The sequence below is a fragment of the Barbus barbus genome, assembly GCF_936440315.1.
Source record: "Barbus barbus genome assembly, chromosome: 4".
Lineage (NCBI taxonomy): Eukaryota > Metazoa > Chordata > Actinopteri > Cypriniformes > Cyprinidae > Barbus > Barbus barbus.
The window spans coordinates 15,590,830-15,616,942 of NC_136732.1; the positions used below are offsets into that span (position 1 = coordinate 15,590,830).

At 39.6% G+C, this 26,113-nt stretch overlaps 1 protein-coding gene across 1 annotated transcript in view; it reads left to right on the forward strand.

Moving 5' to 3' along the window:
* The window catches only part of LOC306864234 (protein kinase C beta type), a 168,815-nt gene that overhangs the window by 103,532 nt on the left and 39,170 nt on the right, over positions 1-26,113 (forward strand). Inside the window, exons 9-10 of the mRNA XM_079408086.1 lie at positions 11,287-11,427; positions 15,414-15,587. Of these exons, the coding sequence (XP_079264212.1) occupies positions 11,287-11,427; positions 15,414-15,587 (315 nt within the window). The remainder of the gene's footprint in view (positions 1-11,286; positions 11,428-15,413; positions 15,588-26,113) is intronic.

Below are 26,113 nucleotides of genomic sequence, written 5' to 3' on the forward strand. Positions count from 1 at the left end.
ATTATTGCTACATAAACTCAAACTTTACAACTTAGAAGGCAACATAATTAAGTTGTTTTGAAATTATGGAGCAGCTTTTGTGTCTGTTATGCCTTAAAACACTGACTCTGTAGGCAGCTCACTATTTTTAGACAGAGCAATTCTCTCATAGATTAGCATCACATCTGGTGTCTTGTTCAGATGTATTTTCGATGTATTCGATTGTTGCTGACTGAAAATGAATGACCCAGCATGACTCCTGACTGTGAGTGGTTGTGAGGGGAAAATACTTAGGTTCCATTTGAGAGCATCAGGATGGGAGATGCAAGAAAGGCCAGTGAGTCAGTTCCTCGCTATGGGGTCTTTGTGGTCAGGGCAGGTCTCTGCTGAAAGACGGAGGGGGCAGATAAAGGATTGGCCTGGTGGTGCTCACATTGAGCTCATTAAGGCTGGGGCTGTATCAGGCTACCTGCCAGCAGCTCCATCACACTTGCGCACACAGACTGACTGGCAGGCCTCCCTCAGGATCCGTGTCAGTAACACAGAGCCGGTCACTCCTGTTCCTGTGCTGGAGGACCGGAGCGTCCACATCACGCAACGCTCAGAGCTGTAGCCTCATGTCAACTTTTGTTCCTGCGTCGTGAGCTATAGCCAGATTTGGCTCAGCATGAAAACAGAGATGGGAAAATGACTCATTATCTCACACTCATTTTGGATCAACTCCTGTTTTATATGGATACGAATATTTATATGTACTTGACTTGCCCAGGGGTCAATGACGTGACATACTTTTTTATTTTTTAAATTTGAATCCTTTACATTGTTTAAAAAGAAACGTTTCTCACACAAACTACTTACTTTGAAACTGTATTTTGCTAAAGTTGCACACTCATTAAGATAAGTTTAAGCACCTGTTTACAATTTTACTAAAAATTCACCAGCTAAGCTACTCATAGCATTAAATTTTAGAAATTATTATAGAAATCAGTTTCATTTATTAGCAAAAAGGATAAGGTTCCCAGGTTATTGGGTTTTGGATCAGCAAAAGCTTACATTCTCAATAATTTTTGATGACTTTGCACTGATAAAAAAGACAATACACTATGTTAACACGTTTATTGAATCAGAATATCGAGCTATTTCTAAATGTATTATATTATATTAAATTCAAATTCAAATTCAAATTTTATTTGTCACATACATATACATACATAGTACGACATGAAGTGAAATGTATTGTACGACTGTCCAACAAATTGTCCAACAAAATTAAGAAAAACCTCAAGTTTACAAAAATACAAATAGAAAAAGTACAGTAAACATATATACAGAAATAAACTAGCAATAAAATAAAATAAAAAATAGATATGAGAATAAAAATAGAATATGATTCTTTATAGATTCTATAAAAAGTAAAGTGTATGTCAGTGATAAAGTGTCCGTGTGCTGTGCAGTGCAGTAAAGTGTATAAGTGAGTAAAAGGAATACTAAAGACAAAAGACAAATGGTATGATATATTATATATTATACTATAACCAGTGTATTATATTATCAAAACGAAGGTTATTGCTGGTCTTCAATGATAAACATTGATAGCAAAAGTGTATTGTTTCTAATCTGTACTTACTACATTAAAAATAGATGCAATTATTTTTAACGATTTTTCAGTCAGTATTTGTATTCCTTTGTGGAAAAAATTACAGACGAATTATATATAATTAATTTTAGACTCTAGTTTTCCTGATCCACCAATGCTGATGGAAATTTTAAGATGTTCAGATCACCAATAAATAAATCTCTTTTTAAAGTGTGGTATTTCCACACATTTTTGTTCAGACACTTTTTGTTTATTTTCAGCTCAATAAAAATGTTTTAATCTAAGCCGCAATCTTACGAGGTGGAACAACCTAGAAGTACCATCGTTGATCAGTTGTCATCTTGAATCAAAATTGAATAATAAGAAGCAGGAATATTTGACTAAACATTTACTTCACTGCTAAAAAAAGATGTTGAATGCCAAATAGGGTCTTCTGAGAATACTGCTGAGTGATAAATAAGTATTTTGAAAACAGCTGAGCTGGCATGGCAGCATGGCTAATTTTAGTGAACCCCATCACCCCTTTTCAGTCCTCTATGAAAAAACAGCATGACGCTCTTTGTGTGGTTGTGTTTTTCTGTATGTGTGTCAGAGGTGGAATCAGAACCGTTAAGTTGTCTCACCTAATAGCCGCCCTCCTGTTGATAGCATCTCCTCAACTTTTATTCACCTGTAATTTGACCTGTCAAGACGTGACCACCTCCCTCCACATTTCACCGCTATGAACAAATGACTTCCTCTCACTGTTTAGCTCTTTATTTTTTTTCTTCGTTCTTACTCCACCCTCCACACTGCTGTGCAGAAATGACGGAATTTGTGTGCACTGAAGCGTGGTGAAGGCAATGCATTCAGCTCAGTGGAAATCTACCCACATTAGCATTTGTCTCAGTTCCTTTTCATCCCTCCATTCTCTCTCGTCCTCTCTTGCATCCTTCCTGTCTATTTTGGATCAGACAAATAAAAGTTGTGGCCATTGGGTCGTCGGGCATAGCGTTTGATGCTGTATGTCTGTGTGAGTGCATGTGCATTGGTTTTATCGCTGAGCAGAATACGGCTGAGATGTTTGTCTTTTACAAAAGAAACACTGCCTTAGTCCAGCGATGAGGCTCTTAGCTGGATACAGAGCTAATTGCTTGTTCACGCCCAGCAATCGATGGAGGAGGAGGAGGTGGAGAGCATTTTGTGTGCATGTGTGTGTGTGTATGTGTGTGCAGAGATCAATGCCGCCACTCAACTCGTGGTTTTGGCGGCGAGACAGAGCTTCTCAAATGCCTTTTCCCCAGAGGCCGCACGTCCCTTCCCACAGATCTACAGAACCATGACCTTCAGAGTGAGAGATTGGGGAAAACTCTGAGCTATGAAGATTAGAGGGATTTTTCAGCCACAAATGAAGATTCTGTCATCATTTAATTTCACTCCTGTTGTTCCAAACTTGTCACTTTATTTTTTTCCTGTGGAGCACAAACGGAGATAATTTGAAAAATGTGCTGGGTGCTCTTTTCCAGGCGATTGCAATGAATAGCAACTGGACCATTCAAGTTATAATAATAATTTTATTTAAAAATAAATAAAATGGAAACACAAATATTCAAATAACCATGTTTAAATAAATATTTAAATAAAGCATAGATTTTTAAGTATTTAAACAACACAGACAAATATATGTGAATATTCAAGTTGTTAAAGGATCATAAAAGTGGTTAATACGGCTTGTGTAGTATATTTACATTTAAATGAATGCCTTTAGCAGACGCTTTTATCCAAAGCAATTAAGAAAAGAGGAGAAACAAAGCAATTCATCAAGAGCCAACAATATTCGTAATATACAATGCTAGGTTTATTAGACAAATATATATTGTATCAAATATATGTTCAATTGTATATTCAAGACTTTTATATTTAAAGTACATTCAAAGTGACAGATAGTGTGAGAAATAGACCAAAACTGAAGTCGTCCAATAATATTCCTCCCCTCTAATGAGCTGTTAATTGAAATTCTGAACAAGTGAGTTTGAAATCTACAAAACAGATCACTTGACTACTTTAAATTTTGGGTGCTTCTTAAAGCTTGGGGGCTTCAGTCCCTATTCATTGTAACTTTTAAAAAGAGCAGCCAGTACATTATTCTAAATTTCTTATTTTGTGTTGTACAGACAAAGTCAGTCATGCAGGTTTGGAACGATATGAGGGTAGGTAAATAATGACCCCTTTAAATGAGATAAAGGGAGGGCAGACAGACAGAAAAAGAGGCAGGGATGTGTGAGTGAGGCTGAGCACTGGGCAGCAGATTCAGCCGGGCCGTGTGTTCGTCTGCAGGGACAGTGTGAAGTGTGGTGTCTGAACAGTAGGGAGTGGGTTAATGGAATTCTATGCTAGACTGAGCCGCATGCCAGCCTCACAATATGGCTGCAGTTTGGAAATTAAAATTGAATGTACTCCAAGAGAGAGAGAGAGGGCAGTGAGACAGGCGCGTGTGGGATGGGCCGAAGGGACCCAGTCAACACATTCATTCTGCTGGTAAATAGCAGCGGAATCATGGGAAAAGTGAGAGGCATATATAATTTCATTTGGAATGATTGTAAAGGTGTCGGAATTGAAATCAGCTCTGTGTATTTTTAATTACAATCACCTCTTGTACATATCACAGGATGTCAGTGGCATGTGCAATTTAAGAGCACTGCATAAAATGGCTGTTAGAAATTTAAAAGTTTATTTGATGACCTGGTGGACAAAGCACATGTGCTAACATGTTGGAGTGTGGCATTTACATCAGATCTGTCTTGGATAGTTTTTAGAAAATATCGCTTCTGTTGTTTCCTGTCAGTTCTGTCCCATCTATTAAAGGTGAAAAATCTCATTTTATTTTATATTCAGTAGTTATGTAAAAAAAAGCAAAAAACATTTTAAAATAGTCAAACAGACAGATATTTAACAAAAATTCAAATTTTCATATATATTTAAATAAATATTTATATATGAAGCAAATACTTAATTAAATATAAAAAACATACATACGTTTATGTATATTTAAATATATATGTTTTAATAATAATAATAACATTAATATATACAGTTGTGGTCAGAATTATTGGAACCCTTGGTAAATATGATCAAAGAAGACTGTGAAAATTAACCTGCTTTGTTAATCCTTTTGATCTTTTATTTAAAAAAATCACAAAAAGCTAACCTTTCATTGGATAATAAGAATTTAAAATGGGGGGAAATATCATTATGAAATTAATGTTTTTCTCAAACACACGTTGGACACAATTATTGGCACCTTTTTATTCAATACTTTTTGAAACCTCCATTTGTCAGTTTAACAGCTCTAAATCTTCTCCTATAATGCCTGATGAGGTTAGAGAACACCTGTCAAGAGATCAGAGACCATTCCTTCATCCAGAATCACTCCAGATCCTTTAGATTCACAGCTCCATGACGGTGCTTCTTCTCTTCAGTTCACCTCACTCATTTTCTACAGGGTTCAGGTCAGAGGACTGGAATGGCCAGCAGAAGCTTGGGTTTGTGCTCAGTGACCCATGTTTGTGTTGTTTTTGAGGTTTGTGTTTGGATTATTGTACGGTTGGAAGATCCAAACATGGACCATTATAAGATTTCTAATAGAATCAGTCACTTATTGATTTTTTATCTGTTGGTATTTGATAGAATCCATGATGCCATGTGTCTGAACAAGATGTCCAGGACCTCCAGCAGAAATATAGGCCCACAACATCACAAATACAGCAGTATATTCCATTGTACACATGGGGTACTTTTTATCCCTGTGTTCACCAAACCCATCTTGAGTGTTTGCTGCTAAAAAGCTAATTTTTTAGTTTGATCTGACCACAGAAGCCAGTCCCATTTGAAGTGCCAGTCCTGTCTGATAACTGAATATGCTGGAGTTTGTTTTTGGATGAGCTAGGAGAATTTTTCTTGAAATCCTCCCAAACAACATGTGGTGATGTAGGGGCTATAATAATAACACAAACCTCAAAAACAACACCAAAATGGGTCACTGGGCACAAAACCAAGCTTCTGCTATGGCCATTCCAGTCCTCTGACCTGAAACCTGTAGAAAATAAGTGAGATGAACTGAAGAGAAGAAGCACCGTCATGGAGCTGTGAATCTAAAGGATCTGGAGTGATTCTGGATGAAGGAATGGTCTCTGATTTCTTGTCAGGTGTTCTCTAACCTCATCAGGCATTATAGGAGAAAATTTAGATCTGTTAAACTGGCAAATGGAGGTTTCAAAAAGTATTGAATAAAAGGGTGCCGTTAATTGTGGCCAATGCGTATTAGAGAAAAACATTTATTTCATAATGATATTTCCCCCCATTTTAAATTCTTATTATTCAATGAAAGGTTAGATTTTTCTAACTTTTTTTAAATAAAAGATCAAAAGGATTAACAATGCAGATTTTCACAGCCTTGTTTGATCATATTTACCAAGGGTGCCAATAATTCTGACCATGACTGTATGTGTATATATATATATATATATATATATATATATATATTTAGAGTAGGAAAACAAGATACCAAGTTAAAACAGTGTCTGTAGTGCATAAAAAGCAAAGTAAGTGAGGAATTTTGACGCACTATTGTGTTTTGTGTGTCAGCCGAAGTGCTGTGCAAACGTGTTGTGAATGAGAAAAGCTTTTAGTGCACTTGTGTGAGACCGTATGTATGTATGTGTGTGTGTGTGTGTGTGTGTGTGTGTGTGTGTGTGTGTGACCTGTTGCCAAGCTGCTGTAGGTGTGATTGGCTCACAGCTGTAGATAATGGATCAGTTCTCAGTGGACTGTGAAGGAGAAAGTTGGTGAACTTCGACAGTACACTTCCCCTCAGCCTGCAGCCGACGGGGCCTAATGACTGTGCCCTGTAACTGCACACACTTAATACAGAAGGAACCACAGACATTTACACAGGCCGTCTGTCATTCTGTAGCATGCCAGCTTGGGCAGCGAGATCCTTGCCAGAAACTAAACGTTCACCCAGGGAGAGCGAGAGATACACACACAAAGACCGCCACAGTTTAACAGACGCACACCCACTTCCTCTGTGTCTAACAAACACTTTAGGGCTGTTTTACAAATGCTGCCAAAGACATATTTAATATCTCTCTTTGTATTACGAATACACGCTGTCTTTTTCACACATGCACACAATAGCCAAAAATTGCTTCATCTGCAGTCTAGGTGACAGGTTTACCCAGCGTTTGCTGAATAATTTTTTTGACAGATTTAGCAGCGACGTGATGAATAGACCTGCTTAAGAAATTCAATAACATCAACAGAGAGAAACAAACAAAAGATGTCAGTCATGTCAGGTTGTGGCTCATTCTTACGTTTGTACTGTATGTGTGTGGGCCAGGTTTTCCCAACATCATGAAGCCCAAATGTCCCCACTAGGATAGTAAAACATGAGATTGTGGAGACCAGCTAACGATCGGAGGAAAATAAGAAAAAGACTAGAAATATAGATGTGATGGTGCTTGGAGAGACATATGGAGCAGTTGTTATTTTTGCATTTACTCACACTTTCCAATACCTCACTGTAAGCTTGCACTCTTTCATTGGTCTTTTCTCATTGCTACTCTCTCAAATGTTGAGAGAGTGTACATATATGAAGTCAAGATGGCAAAATTTTGAAGTCTCACAAGTGACTTAAAAATTAAGGCTTGGAGTTTGTGCTTAGCTTTTAATAAACAGTAAATGTCTTAATGAAAATCTAAAAATGCTGGTTTCTGTATGGATCCATAATATATGTGTGATATGTCTAAATGGTCTTTTCCTGTTTTGTTAAAGGAATAGTTCACCCAAAAATGAAAATTTGATGTTTATCTGCTTACCCCCAGGGCATCCAAGATGTTGGTGACTTTGTTTCTTCAGTAGAACACAAACAAAGATTTTTAACTCAAACCTTTGCAGTCTGTCAGTCATATAATGGCAGTCAATGGGACCCATGGCTTTGAGAGTCAAAAAAAAACATACACGGACTAAACCAAATTAAACCCTGCGGCTCGTGACAATACATTGAGGTCTTAAGACACGAAACATTCGGTCTGTGCAAGAAACTGAACAGTATTTATAGCATTTTTTTTACCTCTGATCCACCGCAATGTCCAACTATCCACGCGCCAGATGTTGTGAACACGCTCAGGACAGTTGGACATTGCAGTGGATCAGACTTTTATGTAGAAATTGGTGCAGGATTTTTTTTTTTTTTTTGCCAACATCTGCATTGTTAATCCTTTTGATCTTTTATTTAAAAAATTCACAAAAATCGAACCTTTCACTGGAGAATAAGAATTTAAAATGGGGGGAAATATTATGAAATAAATGTTTTTCTCTAATACACAATTAGAGGCACCCTTTTATTCAGTACTTTATGAAACCTCCATTTGCCAATTTAACAGATCTAAATTTTCTCCTATAATGCCTGATGAGGTTAGAGAACACCTGACAAGAAATCAGAGACCATTCCTTCATCCAGAATCCCTGATTTTCACTGCTCCAGATCTTTTCTTAAAGCCACTCCACTCATTTGTGAAGCTCAATTATCTTTTGCTGCACATCAGAAATATATTCTTTGGTTTTTCTCATTGTGATGGATGATTAAGGGAATTTGGGCTTTGTTTTCCCTCATATTTATATTTCTGTGAAACAGGAAGTCATGGCTGGATAATTTCATTTGCATAATCACCCTGGAGTGCTCAAATTGTGAATATGAATGGGAATATACTTCAGAGATATTTTACTCATAAGAAGTTTGAGGGGTGCCAATAATTGTGTCCAACGTGTATTTGAGAAAAACATTTATTTCATAATGATATTACCCCCCAGTTTAAATACTTATTATCCACTGAAAGGTTAGATTTTTGTAAATTTTTTAAATAAAAGATCAAAAGGATTAACAATGCAGATTAATTTTCACAGCCTTCTTTGATCATATTTACCAAGGGTGCTGATATTTTTGGCCATGACTGTATGTGTACCACAGTAAGCCAATATCATATATATATATATATATATATATATATATATATATATTTATCATCAGTATTGTCAATATTGGATATACATACCGTATAAACAATGTTTTTTATTCTTATTTTAAATGAATATATTTAGTCTAGGGATGAATAATGTACTAGTACTAAAATGGTTATCAGAAGTAATATCAGTTTTTTTTTTTTATCTGTATTGTTCAATCTTAAATATGTCATGACATACTCATTACCCTGTTTTTATATTTAGATACTGTCATGCAATGCTCACTGAAAGGTAAATGTAATCGAAATGTAAAAATACTAATAGTTTTTTGAAAACACATTTATTAATGACATTGTTACATGCAATCTTTAACAAACCTCAGAATTAATATCAATTTCTCAAACTGAATATTGTAGAGTTGTGATGCCTAAATTTACTTGCTCTTAAGTAGTTATTAATGTGTTTATTTATTCAGGCAATATAGTAGAGTATTTTACAGCCATAACATGAAAATAATAATCAGCTTATTGCAGAGAATGCAAGCCAGAAATTTAAAGGTGCAGTTGGAGATCGCGGAAAATGCTAACTTTAACCTGATTGCACTGAAAGCGAACGTCCCACCCTCCCTGCAATTGCCGTCCAAAGCCACGCCCCCTGAACGCACATACACTCAAAAGAGCAGAATACCAGAGACAACATTCAATTTCTACAATAGGCTGCATCAACGGTTTCCAATTACAGTCCTCCCGCCCTCCCCGCTCTGCACATTTCATATGTAGGCTATATCTTTTCACATCCGAGGTTGTTCTGTTCGACCGTAAGTCATAAGTGCCCTGCGAAGTGGACATCACCAGATATTCCGGCTTGATTCCAGTTCAAAGCGAGCGTATATGTTCCATACAAAGGGCATTAAAGTGTGCGAGATGTGAATTTAAGTTGTATTTATTTACAGAGGTATATTATGTCACACTTCTCTAGTAAGTTTCATCTGTGTTTGAAGACGCTGCGCAGTGAAATAAACTTCCGAAGTGGAATAAACTTCAACGGATTTCCCTGCTCAGGGAGTAGGGAGCAATGAACACTGTGTAGGGAGCATGTTAAACGGAATACAGTTCATGCACGTAGCTCTCTTCTAACGAGCTGGTTATGTAAATCAGGTGTGTTAACTAAGCGAGACATGCAAAATATGCAGAGCGGGGGGCGCGAGGACTGGAATTGGGAACCGCTGGGCTACATCATGGCTGTGTCCAAATTCAGGGTCTGCATCCTTCGGAGTACTCATTTGAAGGATGTTACGTCACAGCGCCACGACGAAGGCTGTCCAAATTCGTAGGATCCTTCAAATGCGGCCCACAAATACGTCCTCCTTTTCCCCGAATTGGAAGGATGGGTGTGGTGGATCCTTTCCCGTCCTACCTATCCCATAATTCTTTTCGGCAGAGCGTAATGGCGGACGAAGCGAGCGGTAGCGGAGTGGGAGAGGAGTTTCTCTGACAAAACAAGCTAAAGTTTATGCTTCGGCTCAATGAATTTGTAGGAGAAATTAGTAGAATACTTAAAAACAAATAAAAATAGGCTATAATGGCTTACCTGGATGTGACTGTCTTGTAGTCTGATATAAAAAACTCTCCGACAACGAGCAAAGAAAGTATTTAATTTATTTAATTGCTTTATTTCTTCCAAAAGAATTAAAATGAGGAGAATAACTCTTTGTTTGTCCATTTTCCCGCTTCTTGCTTGGCGCTGTCACGGTTGCTAGGCGACAGGATACGAGCAACGGGTAAGGGAGGGAACTGAAAGAAGGGTAGGCTGTCCAAATTCACAAACACCGACTTCCGGGTTTTGCGGACGTCGGAGGATCCCTCCTCCTTCAACCGGGTAGGAAGGATCCTAAGGAGGATGCAGACCCTGAATTTGGACACAGCCCATGTGTCATTCACCGGTGAGAAAACTTTATAGCACAGTTAGTAAAAGTACAATACCAGGAAGGAAGATTGGGTTGTTGATGTTTGCCTGCCATTCTCGCTCTGACTGCATAGCGTACGTGAACGCGCTGATGATGTATGGCGTCTGCGCGAACAGGGTGCGCAGAAGTATGCAAATACATATGTTGCCATGAAGGTAGGAAAGACAATTAAAACGCTCGGACCGAGCTTTTGATTGGACGAACATTTCTTGGTCCTACACCTTCCACAGAATATTTAAATACAGATAAATACATTTAGACCACTTAACTTAATGATTACTATCGGGATGTGAAGAGACTTTCAACCAGAATAAAAAAAATGTTTCTGAAGACAATCATCTATGGCACCTTTAATATTAGTGTGTCCCTACATTGCCCGTGGGGCAGTACCCTTTCAAAAGGTACACCTTTGTACCTCATTTACCCTTAAAAGGATGCATATTAGTACTCTAAATATGCATGTTAGTATGTAACGTACATATTAGTACCTAAATGGTACATATTAGTGCTTTTTAAAAGGGTACTGCCCCAGCGACAGCTTCTGTACCTTTTTTCTCTGAGAGTGTAGGTGTCTGTGATTTTGGTTTTAGAAGTAGGGGAAAGAAAATATCATTAGCTCAGTATAAAAACAATAAAAGTCAAATGAAAGTCACCACCGTGCAAGAAAAACAAACGTGTGTGCCTCTGTTGTCTCTGACCCCACTCTAACACAAGCTTATTGTTTCTTTTTGCTCTTTCCCAACAGAGAGCTAAAATTGGTCCCAGCAAAACAGGCGGCTCTTCCTCCAACGCCATCTCCAAATTCGACAGCAATGGCAACCGGGACCGCATGAAACTGTCCGACTTCAATCTTCTCATGGTGTTGGGCAAGGGTAGCTTTGGAAAGGTAACTCTCGCCGTCTTCTTTCGTTCTGTGTGTCTCTCTCTCTGTGTGTCTCAGGTTGGCTCACTGGTGTTTCGAGCAGCAGGTAATCTCGAGCTGTGAGGTCACTCTAAACAACTAAGATTACCGGAAACACAGGCTAATAGACAGCGAGAGGGGAAATAGGAGGGTGAGTGGGCTCATGTTCCAGCTGCTGCCAGTTGCTATGGCAACAGGATTTTAAAATGATATTGATATGTTGAGGTGCAGTGCTAGACCTCTGTCAGCATCATTAGCTGAGACTGTTTGATGTCGTCCACATCATGACAAACGAAATGTCAGGCTCACTGTTGCATCTGACGGACTGATCTGTCCAGTTCGCTGCTGCACCTTCGTTCTCGACCAAATGCCATACACAGATGTCTGTACGTGACTCTGAGGTTCTCTGCATAGACTCATAGACTCGTGATCAGATAGCAAAGTCAGTGCTGAAGTCAGCCGGAACCTGCAGTCTGAAAAAAATTGTGATTGTTTTCCAGTAAAAATCTGCAGAACATTAAAATTGTTTTTGGATAAAAAGATATGATAAAGCTCGTTTTCTTACCTCATTCCGGTGCTCCAGACTGCAACTAAACAGAAGTGGTTGTTGTATGCAACTATAAGCATAGCATGAGCCGTGGCGTCTGATTTAAAAAAAAAAAAAAAAATATATATATATATATATATATATTATAATATGCATTTTTTTTCTACTGACTCTCTGAACCGTCAGTGATTTTTTCAATTGTTTGGTTGAAAATGAGCAAGAAACCTTTAAGAAAAGGCTTTATTTATTTATTTATTGTCACAAGCTATACAATTGGCAGATTTATTTTTAAAGGATAAAATGTAAAGTTTTCTTTAAGGATAAAAAAGTAAGGTTTAAAGTCATCATGAAATGAAAATATTTTTTCTGAATGCGTGTTTATTGATAACATTGTGAATTTTTGAGGTTGTATTGTTGAATCAAAATGTCATTACTTGATCTTGTTACTTATGTAACATTGACACTTTAAAAAAATATAATTTTGTCAATTAATGACTAAGGAAAATTAAATTTAAAGGGATAGTTCACCTAAAAAATGACAATTTCTTTACTCGCCCTCAAGTTGTTCCAAAACTATATGAGTTTCTTTCTTCTGTTGAACAAAGAAGATATTTTGAAGATTGTTGGTATCCAAACTGTTGACTTCCATATTGTGGAAGAAAATACTGTGGAAGTCAATAGTTACTCTTCTTCAAAGTATCTTGTGTTCAACAGAAGAAAGAAACTCATACAGGTATGGAACAAATGGAAGGTGAGTAAACAATGACAGCATTTTCATTTTTGGGTGAACTATACATTTAAATCAAGTCATAGTATCTTACACAATTTTGCTTCTCAGGTATTTGTCTTGTTTTTAAATAGCTCACCGAAAAATGAAAATTTTGTCATCCTTATTCACTCTCATGTCATTCCAAACATGTACGAGTGTCTTTCTTATGTTTTATATAAAATAAGATATTTTGAAGAATGCTGGTAATCAAACAGCTGTTGGTCCCCATTGACTGCCATAGTATTTTTTTTCCATACTATGGAAGTCAACGTAGACCAACAACTGTTTGATTACCAGCATTCTTCAAAATATCTTATTTTGTGTTCAGCATAAAAAAAGAAACTTATACTGGTTTGGAAAGACAAAATGTTCATAAAATTGTCATTTTTGAGTGAAGTATTCCTTTAACAATGTTGAGATACTTTTACTGGAATAAAGACAAAGATGCCCATTAAAAAAATCTTTTAGAAGAGTAAATAGGGGACTGGCGGCACTTTGTCAAAAACACTGTAGATTCCATGATGCTGAGCCTTTAGCAGAGGGAGCTTCAAAAGCTGACAGATGTGCACTTTCACATGTCCAGTTGTGTGATTATGGGTTTGATGCAGATCTCACAGTTGGAGACATGATCATTGATCAGATTCTGTCCTTGAATATGCTGATCCTGGAGCAGTTCTCATCCAGGGCCCAGCAGATACTTTTGTGCGGCTGCACTAGCTGACAATGTCCTTGAGACTTTGGAGCACTGTGTGCAGTCGTGTACCTTTTGTTTGACGTGCGTTTTTCTAAACAGGTATGCAGCGGTAATAAATGCGTTGGAATGGATATGACCTGCTTGCTATGCTGCCAGAGTAGTGTGTGTGTGTGTAGAGCCTGTGAGGAGCAGATGGTGTCCTCTGTAATGTTGAAGTGTATCGCTTCTCTTTTCCCATCGCCAGTCACAAGGTGTCCATCTGGGGCTGCCTTTACACTGAAATAACTCTGCTCATTTCAATATGTGCATTTATTTTCAAGAGAGAGCTAAAAGGCAGAGCCAGACTGTCCGTAAAGTTTCTTCAAGCATTACTTTTCCTCTGTCAGGTTTTTCTCTATGTGACCTTGACGCAGAATGAGGGAAGGTATTTGAGAGATGCTTTCACACACTGATGAAGCGCTATTGGTTTAGTGACAAGAAGTGCTGTGGCTGTGTCAGGCATATTAGATAGGCATATTAGGGTTTAAATTCATCACACACATGCATAACAGTGTTGGGGAGCTAATTTGAATCTGTAGCTTTCCAAACTACAAGATACACATAAATAGTTATGCTACAGTCAAGATACTCTTTCCACAATCTGAAAAACATCAAACTGCTGTATCTAAAAAAACTTTAAAATGCCACTCAAATTGGTAAATAATTTTTTTGAATTGTTTTTTTTTACATGGACAGATTCTCTGCAAAGAATCAGATTTTCTGGCGCTACATATGTGAGAGAGAGGATATTTTAGGATATTTTAATGCTTGTTTACTGCCTTGTCGTGCTACACTGCTACTTGTTGAAAAAAGTAGCTTGTTATTGGAAAAGCTACACAGTTTTGAAAATGGTTACACTACTGAAAAAAATGTACTTCATTTGATGTAATGTACTGTATTAAGTCAGGCACCACAGCGCGAAACTCAAAGCATGAAATGTTGTTGCTCTGAAAGCTTTTATTTGTTTTCCTTTTAATGTGGTATTGATTGAGATCAGTGTTTGATTTATTTTGTCTAGGTCATCTATATTTCAGCTATGTTTATATTGTAACAGATGTTTTACCAGACGTCTCAATATTAGATTACAATACACACAGTATTACATTGTAGCTTAGCTTTAGTTTTAGTATTTATGTTAATTGGCATTATTTATATTTAGTGATGTTAGTGCATTTAATTTGACTTTTATTCTGTTCTGATTGTTTTAATGTTATCTATCTGTCGAGTTTTATTTACCATGTAACATTTTTTTTCTCTCTTGCTCATTGTGGAGTAATAAAAATGTATCTAGGTTCAATTTTATTTATATTAAAATGTTTATGAATTTAAATTAAAATGTTTATACTTTTTTATGTTTATGATATTAATCTCTTTTTTTATTTATTTAATCTTCCTTAATTTCTATTGCTCTTTGACTCTCTACTCTTTAAAATTTCTCCCTCTTTTTCTTCCATCCCTCTCTCTCTGGTTGTCTCTTCTCTTTAGTATATGTGCCTTCAGGCTCAATCCTAAAAATGAACACAATTAAAATCTGCCTTCCCATCACTCAAGATTTCCTTCACCGTGCCATTGTGCCACACTCAAATCTGCTCCTTATTGTCTTCACATGTGTGAGAGAGCCTCTGTCTGTCATTTCTCTTCATCTTTGTATATCATCTGTGCCTCAACTGCCGCTACTGTATGTTCTCTGGCCTAACATGCTCTAAACATGCTGAGAATGAGTGTAAACGCTGCTGTATTGACCTGCAGTCAAAGGCCAGTGTATCTTCTGCTAATAAACGAAGTTCATGCGAGAAAACAGTGTTGCTTTGCTCATTTCCTCCTGCTTGCTCGCTCAAATGCTTCAGTTATGTGTTTGGTTGCATAACTCTGAACATCCCTGCTACCTTCACACACTCTCTCTCTCTGTTTGTCTGTCTTAGGTGATGTTGGCCGAGAGAAAGGGAGGTGATGAGCTGTTTGCCATAAAGATCCTGAAGAAGGACGTGGTGATCCAGGATGATGATGTTGAATGCACTATGGTGGAGAAGAGAGTGTTGGCCTTGGCAGGAAAACCACCCTTCCTCACTCAACTGCACTCCTGCTTTCAGACCATGGTACTGCAGCTTCTCGTCTCATCTCATCTCTTCTCCTCTCATCTCATTTCATGTTGTTCATTTTGTTCTTCTCTCTCTCATGTAGACACATCTCGTCTCATCTTATCTCATCTCATGTCATCTCTTTTGAGCTCCTCCTCATTTCCCCATCTTCTTTTCTTGTTTTATCCCTTCTCTCCTCTTCTGTTCTCCTGTCATCTGGTCATTCTTCTCCTCGTCTCTTTTTCATCTCATATTATCTCCTCTCTTTTGTTCGTCCTTACCACATCTTCTCATCTCTTCTCATCTCTTCTCCTCTCTCCCTTTCATAGCATCTCGTCACCTCTCCTTTTAATCTCAACTCATTTCCTTTTTGCTCCTCTCTTCTCTTTCTTTTCTCAACGTATATCCTCCAACATAAGCCGAAGCGTGTATTCTTTCATTTTGCAGCACATGACCAAACACACACACAAACTCACACACAGGCACACCCACTTGGAATCCATCCCTCCCCATCCCCCACATGCTGCTTAGAGACTGCAGTCATTTGTACATCGACAAGAATGGTGTTTGTGTGTGTGTGGTCACGTGAATGTGACATGCTCACAGGGGGGCAGCACGCCACACACTCATCTGTGGCCACAGCAGAGCTGTGACAGGCAGCATCGCCATCTCTCAACATCCTACTGAGCACCGCATGAGCCCCTGTCACCGACAGCAAGATAGCGAGAGACGGAGAAATCGAGACAGGAAGCGAGAGTCAAAGGATAGAGAGGACTGAGTCAGAAACTGAGGAGACTCTGGGGGAGGAAAAGATTGTGACGTCACATGGCCGAAGCTCTTTTATGCCTTGTTTTTCTGGAACTGCATTGGATCTCAAACGAAGCTACGTCATTAAATCATCTCCTTCTTCACACACACGTTCATTAAGAGCAAATAAAGCCTGTGAGATATTCGAGCGGGGTGTTGGGAGGGGATTTCTTTATGGAGGGGGATCAGTCATAGGAGGTATTTGTCAGCCAAACAGCTGCAGTCATGTAGATTATCCTCAAGCCTATAATGGGGAGTTAGTCAGATGTGTGTGTATATGTGTGTGTGGGTATGAGGTTGTGTATGCTGATGTGTTGTAGTTGTGGGGGTTTAGGTAGTTGGTGTGTAGTGGAGTGAGGTAAAGACTCTTTCCTGCCGCCCGCCCTCTTTCCTTCCTGACAGTGATGGGACCTCCTTTAAGCACTGCTGCCTAGCAGTCCGTCTCCCCCTCACACTCTTCATCACTTTCAGTCTCTTAATCCTCCCTGACTCTAATTCCCCTGACCATCACACACACACACACACACACACACACATACACCACCGCAGGAAATTACACCACCCGCAACTGTTGCAAAATAAGCCTCATCATTACAGGAAGAAAGCCAATAAAATGGAGCACAGGGAAAATGTGGCTGAAACTTGCAGATATGAAGACGTCCGGCATGTTTTGATCTTTGGATTTTGGCCCTGGGATTTGTCTCGTGTATTAGTGTGTGGATGTGCAGTTGTGTGTGTGTGTGGGTGTGAGTGTGAGTGTTTGTGTGTAAAAATGTATTATAGGCTTGTGTCACTAAAAGTAAATATTCTTGCAGGGGTTTGAGTGACAGTAAAAGTAATATACAAATCCATAGGCATTTCATAAAATCTTACTGTTAATGTCAATACATCAATACTCAGAATTATACAGTATTTGGATAAATATATGAATAAATGGAAATATAAATATAAATGAATGGTCTGAGCCAGTTCCCTTTATTGGATCAAAAATATACAACGGTATATAACAATATACAATGTCAATTGTTGTCTGTTTCCTGAATTGTCTTTCACTAAAACAGATTAATTCTGTCAAGTTCCCAAACGAATGACTCCTATGAGCTGATTCTTTTTTAATAAACCAAAAATATGCAAAAAGCCCGTTGTAGTTAAATTCCCGGACAATTGACCCTTACAAGCTGTATCTTTTTTCAAAAAATATACAGGATATCTGTAAGATTCTTTTTTCCCCCCAAGTGAATCACAATTATATAGGATGACTAATTCTATCTAATTCCCAGTTCTCTATAGTGAATCGGAAGCATTCCGTGCAGGCGGTGTCATCAGTAAATTAATCTTTTTAAGTTCTTTTTTTAGTGAATCAAAATACAATACAAAATATACAAGATGAGTCCTCTGCACAATCTGACTTTGTTGCAACCTAGAATTGAACTGCTGGTCTTGCCTGGCCAGAGGAGAACAGCACACTATTTCCCCGTTTAATACTGTAAAGCTGCTTTGACACAATCTGCATTGTAAAAAGCGCTAAACAAATAACGTTGACTTGACAATGTATCCAGTATTGTCCAGTTCCCGGACAAATAAGCTGGTTCTTTTTAGTAAATCAGAAATATAGAGCAAAAACATTTCTAGTAATTCCCAAATGAATGACTCCAATAAGCCGATTCTTTTTAGTGAATCAAAAACTTTAAGTGAAATGATAAATCCAGTTCCTGAGTGAATTACATTTATGAACAGATTCTTTTTAGACAATCACAAATAGAATGCTCCACAGTTACTGATTTACCATAAATTACTTTTCACAAGTTCGCCTGCCCATCCATTCCTGATGGTTAATGGGAAACAAACTTGGCTTGCTGTCCTTAATGGAGACTTGAACCCGAGGCTCGGCTTGAGTGCCGAGTTCAACCCCCCAATTGACCGTTCGCAAAGAGCTTGACTGACAGGCGGTCTGACCAATCAGAACACGGATATTATGTGCCACCGCTGCTATCCACCATCTTGCCCGACAGCTACAGCCTGTGTCCATAGAAATACATGTTAAAACGGGTAAAAAAATTTACTGAATTGAAACTTTCAATATAACTAAATCTAAAAATGTGTGAAGGGTTAAGCTGTGCTGTTGTTGGCTGCCACGGTAACGGTAATAAGCTAAGGTATTTCTTTAAAGTACTTGTCTTGCGTACCAGAAAATCTGTCATGTCCATGTCCGGAGCTGTATGGCTTGTAGCGCTTATGTTAAATACTGAGTGTTAAATAATAAAATATGTTGGAATGTGCGCTCTTATCATTCTGTGGACAAAATCCCGTGAACTTAGCCCCAATCAGGAGCTGTATATGCACATGTACGTTCATCTATTTTCAATGCAGCTCTCCCCGAGACGCTTCATGCCATCTTCCCTCTCATTAAACTATGACAGGTCCTTTACTGCAAAAAGACGGTCACTGCGACACTCCAAAGTGATGAAACTGTGGCGCTATGTACCTTTTTAAAAACCATTTTCATAGGTTTCCAATTATATTGTTGGCTCGGAAAATATGTAAATGTGCATGCCCAGTAGCCGTATGTTACTGTATGATACAGTATGTTACTGTATCTCCAGTAACATATCTGTACTGATCCTGCAAAATTAATAACTCCATATACCTACAAAAATATTACATATTACAAACACAACCAGTAATGAAACATCTCGCTCTTCAAATGCAAAACACACACACACACACACACACACACACACACATGTTGGTTTTTGTGGTTTATGGGGACTCTCCATAGGCGTAATGGTTTTTATACTGAACAAACTGTGTGTGATATTGCCCTACACCAACCCTACACCTAAACTTAGCCCTCACAGGAGACTTTGTGCATTTTTAGATTTTCAAAAAAACACCATTTAGTATGTTTTTTAAGCCTTTTGAATTACAGGGACATAGGCAGTGTCCTCATAAACCACCTTCATATTGTAATACCTCTGTCATACCCATGTCATTATACAAATTTGTGCCCTCATAAACCACATACACATGAACACACACACACACCCGCACACACACACAACAACAACAACAACATGTGCATTATTTCTAGAGGTGGCTGATATTTTGAATATTACTGTTGATTATAATATTATATACATTAAATATTACAAGATCAGATCTTTAAATTTTGTTCAGTAGCGTTAAATTGAATTTTAAATCATTTAGTTAAAATACTTTATTGTATTTTCAGCAGTCAAATTTCTTGGTCCACACATGCGATAACATTCCCATATCAGAATGCATTCATAGATAAATTATAGGACACGATTAATTCCCCTCCCGGGTCCATATAGCAAGAACTAACGGGTGTGAAAGTCACAGGAATGGTAAAACTAAATTAAGAATAAAGAAAGCTTATATCAAGATATACTTGATTCATTTTCTGCAGTACATAGTCTCATCTGTAATCATCCAAACGCGCCGCTCCTCTGTTATCGGTTGATCAGCGAAGCTCCCTCTACCCTCGCGCGTCGCGAGTCCAGAAACATGCAGTGCATTTTTCAAACTCTGCTGAAGTAGCGAGCCATCATGACGTAGTATTTTTGGCGCATGCGCATAAAACAAGAGAGATACTTTGTGCGTGGTTACATGTTATTTCAGGCTTGTCATTTCTGTTCGAGTTCAAGTTGTCCTAATTCATTGTGTAGTTAGACCAAAGACTATTGTTAGACTCATTCATGACTCATTCACCTAACTAAAAGTCAGTCATTTTTTACAGTGTAGCCTAGTCTAATTAAAATCAAACATATTTGAATGCAAATTAATTTTGTTTAGATCTGTTAAACTTTTGCTTGCAATTAATGCAATTAAATGTGTGTTTAAGTAAGAACAACGTAATGATATAGAAAGTATTCTGTGCACAGATGTAAAGTACAGTAATATTACATACAAATACAGTACTCTCATAAATGACACTGTATCAAATATTATGTTGAAAATTAAACTTCATAGAGTTAATAGCGCAAGAGCTGGTGATGAAAATTTCAACAATAAGTTTTATTGGAGGATACTGTATAAGAAAGTGTATTTAAGTTTAGAAGAAAAATAAATGAAAGTGCATTAATACACATAGTATATATTATAGACTAAATACATTTAAAATACATTAACAAATGTCATTTTGAAAACACACTTAAGTTGAAATTAAAATCAATTATTTTACATGTGCTTTAGTATATTGATAAATATATAAAAATAAGTGTACTTATTTAAAGCACAATAAAATCATAATTATGTAAAATGTATGTTTAAGTAATACTTAATTAGACATTATTATAAAGTGCATTTTTAAAAAGTGCACTTACGTATGTTAAGACCTATTGTCATTAAAGTGTACTCTCTTTAAGTACACTTAAGTGGCCTTTAATTTAGATTATATTATATTATCTGCAAGTGCACTTTTTAAAAAGTATACTTTTAATAATTAAAGTACACAAAAAGTAGACGTTTACTGCAATTAAGCACACTTCTTTTTCACAAGGGTAACCTCGCATCCACCGGCGTCACTTCCATCCTCTTATCACCAACAATTCCTCCGATCAGAAACTGGATCATTTTTAAGGCTGAGGCAAACTCTGATTCATTCATTCATTCTCCGCGAGCGTCGGGTCGCAGCCGCAGGCCTTCAACGAGCCTGGGCCGCGCCCCGGTTCTTACCACAGCAAAGCCTCACTCGCTTCCTCATGCAGCCGGGCCTCTAGCTTCTGTTTCCAGATGCTAGCGCGAGGCGGCCTCCCCTAGCGGCGCAGACTACCAGTGTTGACAAGTAATTTTCAGGTAAAATTGCTAAAGGCAGGTAATTTGTTGCTATAAGTTGTTAAAAGACGTCGCGACATCATTGGATGTTCATGTCATTACTTAACCATGACGCAAAGTGCTTAGGATACACAACTGGAATTACTCAAGCTTTCCTTATTTTTCACCAGCATTTTTACCTGTAATTAATTTACACCTTGCATTTCAATAAATGGATAGATAAGATGGATAAGATTAATTTTCGTTTTGTGGATAAAACCAACAGTGGAAGAGGAAAGTTTCACTGTTGATCACAGTGGACCAACAGTAAATGATTAACAATCATAGGTACAAACCAAAAAATTAAGGTGTATAAATAAACAATTATTAAACAATTGCAAACTGCAACTTAATTCATATGTGAAGTGTGCACTGCTAGGCACCTCTCCCAAAGTGTTACCAGCCGATGTGCCGCTTGGCTGGCTAGCTGTTTCAATATTTTTCTTCCTTGGGTGACTTAAAAAAAAAAAAGCCTTTTATAACTTTACCACTTTTTGAAGGTTGCCAAATGTTTATAAAATCCCTACATTTGTTGCTAGTTGCTTGAAAAACAAGTTGCTAGGGTAGTACAACAAAATGACTAAATCGGCAACACTGCAGGCTACCTGGACATTCCAGCATGTCCAGCTAAAAGTCTCAAACCATTTTTCCGTGGCCTACAGCAGCAGAAGCAAGCCCGAGGCTGCCTCTGCTTGCAACACAGGCCCACACATCTCAGTCTTTTTCCTCCCGCTACTAATAACCCCTTTTGTCCTTTTCAGCGGCCTCCAGCTCCCGTGGCAGACACTAGTGTGAGGCTACCTCCGCTAGCAGAGCAGGCTACACAAGTTTTTCCGGACTCCCTTCCTGTGGCCTACAGCTACAGCAGGCGAAGCAAGCGCGAGGCTGCCTCCGCTCGCAACACAGACCCACAAATCTCTTTCGTATACTCTTTTTTTTTTTTTCTCTAACGATTCTATCAGTTTCCCAATAGGCCATAATAATCGTTTGTATAAAGTATCAAAAGTAAGTAAAATATGGTTCTGTCAAACTTAATATAATGTATTAAACGATATAATGTACATATGCATTACATCAAAAGCCTACAGAGGGCTCCAATTAGAGACCTGCACTCCCGCGGGAGTACCGCAGGACCCAACGCAACAGGGTGCGGCGCGGGACAACTCTTGATGGGCGGGTGCGGGCAGGAAGATACTTGTGTGTGTGCAGGATGCGGGAGAATAAAATTATTCGCGAGACTTCTGCAAAATTGAAATGATCTAAACATAAAATGTCTAAAAAATATAAATTGTTATTTATACGTTGCACAAAAGCAAAAGGAACAACTAATATTAACATTAAAATGATTAACATGCGAAAGCTAGGCAGAGTTTCTATTTATTACACGTGTTTAAAGGGTTGTGAATGTAGCCAATCACAGACTCAGCTGTTGACTTCTGGAATGCAATGGCCCGTCAGAGGTGACTCACCACAGTGCTGAAATTGCGTGCTCATGAATCGTCTCATTTTAATACACGAAGTGTAGACATTGTGAAAGATTCATTGTGTTATAACCGAGCTTAATGAGATCGCGATGAACTGAGATGTCAGCTTTTAGTGATAATAAAGGAAGCGCTGCTCGCATTTTGCCATGCCTAACCATGCTGGCATCAGCCCATGCTTGCTTTTCTGTTAAAAATAACAGAGGTTTTTGAATGTTGATGCTTAGCCTAAATAACAAATATTTTATCGGGAGCATTTATGCTGGGATGTTGTGGAGTTTAGGAGATGTTACAGAAAATTTTTAATTTCTTCGATGTACATAAAAAAATCATTAGAGATTACTTTTATACGCTCTTTTGCGGGCGGGAGCGGGACAAAACATGACTGTCACGGCAGGAGCGGGACCAGATAGGATATTTTTCGGCGGGAGCGGCGGGCGCGGTACAGAATCTTGCGGGAGCGGGACTGAAAAATCCGTCCCGCGCAGGTCTCCAACTCCAATGGCCCAACAATCGTTTACATGTCACCGTGCGATCTAATCCTCGTTCGGCTTAACATTTAATTCAAATGTCCACTTAATCTTTAATATTTGGCCATTTCTTTACGACAGAAATGCCGCAACAATCGTAAATTATCGTATGTGGCCATTTTTCTGAGTCCTTCATTACGTTCAGCCATTTCACTGAAATAATCTGTTCAGCTTTTCCCCTATAGGCGCAAATTAAACGAGGGTTCATGATCAGGCTTTTCGATGACCGCTGTCTCTGTATTAGCCCATTGGAGTGGCTGCTAGGCAAATTCTGGGGTAAGAAACACCTTCTAATCAATCTGTCAGCGCCGCATAACTATCCGTTTCAAGCATAAACACCTTGATTCCCCTCAACAAATTCTCTCTTATTGATCATGCAATCGATATAATAAAATCATGGGTCTTAGCACCTGGCTGGCAAAAGTTGACATCACCTCAGCTTCCAAAGCCATGCCTATCCATCCAGATTCATGGCACTTATTTGGGGTACGCTACCACAGCAAATTCTATTTCCTCTTACGCTTAACTTTCGGATGCAAACAGCACCAAGATTTTCGGACGCGTTATCAGAAACAGCTTATTGGATTTGTCTTACAATCATGCAAGTAATCATCATAGCATCTACCCCTTTTAGACGACTGAAATTATCCTGAGTATTGAACTCCCTGTCAGATGCTGCAAGAGCACTCCCGGTGGAGCAATACATTTCTCTGTCGACTACTGGCGAGACTCACCCATCCGACTCCGTGAGTAGTGAACTCTCGTCAGATGCCGCAAGAGCTTCCCGGTCGAGCAAACCTCGCTTTTCCGTCTGACCACTGGCAAAGCTTACACGTCCGATGCCGCAAGTGCGGAGCCCCCGTCAGATGCTGCATAAGCCTTCCCGGTTGAGTGAATATGTTTCTTTTCAACTACCGGTGAGGCTTACCCGTCTGCTGCCGTGAGTCTTGATCTCCTGTCAGATGCCGCAAAAGCCTCCCAGCCCAGCAATCATACCTTTTTTTCCTACGGTCCTCCCATCCCTTACCTTTCCCAAGCAAATCTTGGCCTTTCGGTCCGTCTACCGGCGAGGCTTAACCATCCGATGCAGTGAGTATTGAACTCCCGCCGGATGCTGCGAGAGCCTCCCGGTCAAGCAAATCTTGCCTTTTTCTGTCCGACTACCAGCAAAGCTTATCCGTCCGATGCTGCGAGTATTGAACTCCCGTCGTACGTGGCAAGAGCGTTCTGAATATGTTTTTCTTTCAACTACCGGTTATGCTTACCCACTCATGCTGTGAGTATTGAACTCTCGTCGAACGCTACAACAGCCTTCGGCCAGACAAATCTTGGCCTTTCAGTCAGTCTATCGGCGAGGCTTAACCATCCAATGCAGTGAGTATTGAACTCCCGTTGGATGCTGTGAAAGCTTCCCGACCACACAAATTTACCCTTCTGTCTTGCGTTCGGCGAGGCTTACCTGTCCGATGCCGTGAGTCTTGATCTCCCATCGGATGCCGGCGAGAGCCTCCCGGTTGAGCAAACCTTGCCTTTTCCGTCTGACCACCAGCGACTTACCCGCTTGTGCCGTGAGTATTGAACCCCCGTTGAACGCTTCAACAGCCGTCCGGTCAAGCAATCTTGGCTTTTCAGTCTGCCTACCAGCGAGGCTTAACCATCCGATGCAGCGAGTATTGATCTCCTGTCGGATGCCGCGAGAGCCTCCCGACCACACAACTTTACCTTTATATCTTACCTGTTTGACACAGTGAGTCTTGATCTCCCGACGGATGCCAGCGAGAGCCTCCCGGCCAGACAACCTTACCTTTTCCATCCTATGGTCGGTGAGACTTACCTATTCGACACAGTGAGTCTTGATCTCCCGACGGATGCCAGCGAGAGCCTCCCGGCCAGACAACCTTACCTTTTCCATCCTATGGTCGGTGAGACTTACCTATTCGACACAGTGAGTCTTGATCTCCCGTCGGGCGTCGGTGAGAGTATCCTGGCCACCCAACCTTACCTTTCCGTCCGACGGGCAGCGAGTCCCAGCCGTCTGACACCACGGGTCTCATCCCCCCCGCCGAACACTGTCCGAACCCTCTCAACTAAACCTTACATCTTTTCCCCTGCCTGGCGAGGCTTACCCGTTCGATGCAGTGAGTCTTGATCTCGGGTCAAATGTCGGCGAGAGTTCTCCCGGCTGGGCTCCTATACTTGCTGCCCACAAGTTAGGCTCATCCATCCGATGCCGTGAGTCTTGATCTCCCGTCAGATGTCATGAGAGTCCTCCTTGTCGGACCACCCAAACTCTTTTTATCTGCCAAGCCGATAGGATCCACTCGTCCGATGTCCGGAGTCTTGATCTCCAGACGGAGGCTTCATGGGCCCTCTCGGCCAGATGCCCGCCCTCTGTCCTCTGATTAGCAGGGGCTGATGGCCAGTAGGGCCTGTACGCCGACTCCGTAAGCTGCTCATGTCAAGGCAACTTGGGTCCTCCTGGTCAGGTCCACAATCACGCTGCTCCTCCATCGGCCGGCAGGGCTCACCCGTTCCAACGCAGCGAGCACACCGTTGAGCATCGGTTCAAGCCCTCCCAAGCGGGTGCCCCGAACCACGCAGTCCATACAGCAGCCATTGGGGCCTACCCATCCTATGCCACAAGCTGCTCCCACGGAGCACGTAGGCTCCCACGGCCCGCCATACAGGCGTCTTCTCGAAACCAGCTCCTGCCAGATCTCAGTGCGTATTTTGGGGGGATCCTAGTCTGGCGGCTGTCCAAAACTTAATTGCTTTTTGGGGGGTACTCTGGTTCGGACCATTCCCGAGCTCAGAGCCCTTCCCCAGGACAGCACGCCAACTACACATTACTATACTCCAGCTAATTATATGTAAGTGTGAACTCGTGAAT